This window comes from Canis lupus, chromosome X (assembly GCF_011100685.1).
Source record: "Canis lupus familiaris isolate Mischka breed German Shepherd chromosome X, alternate assembly UU_Cfam_GSD_1.0, whole genome shotgun sequence".
NCBI lineage: Eukaryota > Metazoa > Chordata > Mammalia > Carnivora > Canidae > Canis > Canis lupus.
Genome location: NC_049260.1, coordinates 47,176,359 through 47,179,277, shown reverse-complemented (window position 1 = coordinate 47,179,277; position 2,919 = coordinate 47,176,359). Strand labels below are relative to the sequence as shown.

Genomic DNA, 2,919 nt, shown 5'->3' with positions numbered 1-2,919 from the left:
AAGAATTTTCTGACAGTTCCATCTTTTTAATTTCTATAGTACCCCACAATGTCCTTTTTCTTGCAACCACTCCCTCTCTCCCCTGCCCTCCTCTCAAGCTGATTCAAGTGTATTTTCTATTTCCACAGTAACCCAAGATATTCCCTTCCCTTTGCCAATACCCCCTCCCACAAGGTGGGTTAGGTATCCAAAAATTAGTTAATGCACAGTATTTTCATAGAATGCTCTGATGCCACTTGTAAGTTCCCCCAAACTTATTTCAGCATCTCTTGCATTCTCATAGAATCCTCTGTTGTCTCCTCTTTCCCGCCCCACCCCCAAGACAGGTCACCTAAGTGTTTCTACCTTTTTATGGCACCCCTACTCACTCCCTATTATGGCGTTTACCAAACTGCCAGTTTACATATTTGTTTCTCCTGTGTAATCTAGAACATTCTTTAGAACTGAGGACTGTGTGTCACGGAGTATCCCCAGAACCTAGCCTGGTGTCTCACACATAACTGGTGGTCAATAAATGAACAAGGTGTCCTAGTCATTATGCTTTTATTTTTTTTTTTGTATATTGTGCAGTAACTAAGCAAATTTGTGGTATTTGTCACTTCTCTTTACACCAAAGCATACACAAAGGTTTCTGAAATGTGAGACATAAAAGAATTCCCCCGTCTTTCACATACTGGTTATTTCAAACTTTGAAGAATACCCTATATCAATGATATAAAATATGTATTAGATCACAGTATATGATGTGCTCATTTTATAACATAAGCAAAACTGTCATACTAAATCTCAATGACAGAAAAAAACAGTATCTTTTCTGTAATCATATTTTAATCATATTGTGACCTTAATCAGCACTATATTAAAATGTATAAATCGTACAACATCCAAAGCAAACGGTCTATTTTGCAGTTAAACAATTAGCACTGATCACAAATAACAAATGCCCCCCCACCCCGTTTCCCATGGTATTCAATTCAGGACCCAGCTAATCTATTTCTTGGGGTACCTTTGATATTGTTTCCAAACCCCCTTAAGGGTTTCCCCAGATCTTCCTAGGGTGCAATGTAACCCCTAGCCCCCGAATTGAGGATAGCTTCAACTTCTGCATCATCCTCGGAATCCCAATCATAATTACATGGCCAGTCCTTGGAGCATCGGTTACGCACCCTTGCCACAAAATGCATGACTTTCAGCTTGCTTGATTCCACGTGTGCTCTAGGTCCCCAGAAGAACTCATACTCCACTGGACTGCTACGCGGCACAGGCTTATAAATCAGGTACCCTCTCCGTACAAACTCCTCTGTGACGACCTTCTTTGGATCTCCAAAGATGCTGTGCTGCCGGCCAGGCTGCATCCCCAACTTCCCCAGCACTTTCCAGACCAGGGCCTCCTTGGCGCTGTTACCCATGATGAAGATGAGGGCTAATATGGACATCAGGAGACTTTTTTTGGTTCCTTGAAAATTGCTCCGGGCTACCGGGGGCTTTTGAGCTTGAGCAGTGCTGGAGGCTTCTTCAGGGGTGATGGAGGCCTCCTCCGGAGTGCGAGGCTCTTCCTCAGGGCCACTCAGGTCGTCTTCCGGGGAGCTTGGGGACAGAGAAGAGGCCATCGGGGTCTCAGAAGCTTCTGAGGCCTGGATCTTACGGTTGTTGCGGTTCTCTTCTGCGGCCCTTGCGTTACGGCGGCGCCGACTCTTCCGACCCCGAGGCATGTCTTCTACTATGGGCGCTTGAGTCTATTGCAATTCTAGGGGGAAATGCCTGCAACTTCTGCCGAAAGCAACTACCTCTACCTTAAGCAGCGGCCGCTGCTGAAGCCAGCAATGTCAATAGTCTTTGTAGCAACAAGCCAGACGTGCTCAACGAGAAAGCTCACTCCCAGGGAAGCTGGAATGCCTGAGCAATGGCCCTCTGCACTCGCTCCCGCTGTGAGCCCGCGAGAAAGCTCTGCGGAACAGACTCCGCCTTTTCTGCCACGCACTCGGAACTCCAAAGAGGAAGTGGGCGTCTCCTCCACACAAATTTCCGCTGTGAGAAAAAGAGGCACTAGGCGGCAGGGGTGGGACTAGGGTAGAGGTGAGAGCTAGAGATTGACAAGGGCAGGGGGACCCACGGGACAAATGAATAGCATAGGATTCCTGTGTTTTTCAGTCTTGTACAATATTTACTCGCAGGTAATGGGAAGCAATGTGTCTCTAACACATTCTCACAGAATGCAGACTGATGGGTCAAGGGGTGGTGATGGAGGATGTTGGGGAATGGACTTCAGGAGTGTATTTATGGAGGTATCAGTGGACACAGTTCTCCTTTTCTGACTTGGCATACACAACACATTGATCCACCATCCCTGTTCTCAGAAATAGTTTACATGTGTACTAATTGATTCGTGGACCCATCTAGGACCCTAGGACGCCTATGGTTGAATGGCTGGGCGATGAGGGGAAGTGGGACTGCAAAAGCAGCAAACAGTGTGTGCAAGAGTTGCAGAACCTTTAAAATGTTCTATATTCACAGGATTATTAAGCAGGGCACGGAAAGCATCAGACTTGGATTTGCAGAGCTTCACAGAGGCTGTCCAGACTGTTGTCTGGCAAGTCACTTAGGAAGCAATTTGTACAAAAAGCAAGAAGAAAAGAAAATGAGCCTTAAGGCAGCTGCGATGGGGATGGAGAAGCAGAAAGGCATTTTAAGGGTGCTCATGGAAAGGCTTCAGGGACTGATTAGGTGGAAAAAGGTGGTAGAAGTGCAGGTTGGCTCTGAGGTTTCTAGGCTCCAGCCCACCTGACAACCTGATTTATTTTGGTTCTTTCATTCATTTGGTAATCCAAATGTAATTGTGAGCAAACTCTGAGCTTTATCCACTCTGGGTCTTTGCTCATTATTTCCTCTGTCTGAATTGCTTTTCTTCTCATCCCCAAC

The 2,919-nt window shown here is 46.1% G+C and overlaps 1 protein-coding gene across 1 annotated transcript; it reads right to left on the bottom strand.

The window, feature by feature from the left end:
- Window positions 1-526: 526 nt before the first annotated feature.
- Window positions 527-1,979, bottom strand: LOC119878020 (melanoma-associated antigen H1). Its single transcript, XM_038586510.1, has one exon. The coding sequence runs from the start codon at window positions 1,710-1,712 to the stop codon at window positions 1,053-1,055; it is 660 nt and encodes a 219-aa protein (XP_038442438.1). The 5' UTR covers window positions 1,713-1,979; the 3' UTR covers window positions 527-1,052.
- Between the last annotated feature and the right edge of the window lie 940 nt (window positions 1,980-2,919).

Excerpts from the sequence above, each read along its gene's own strand:
- LOC119878020 (XM_038586510.1), bottom strand. The coding sequence starts at position 1,712 with ATGCCTCGGGGTCGGAAGAGTCGGCGCCGCCGTAACGCAAGGGCCGCA.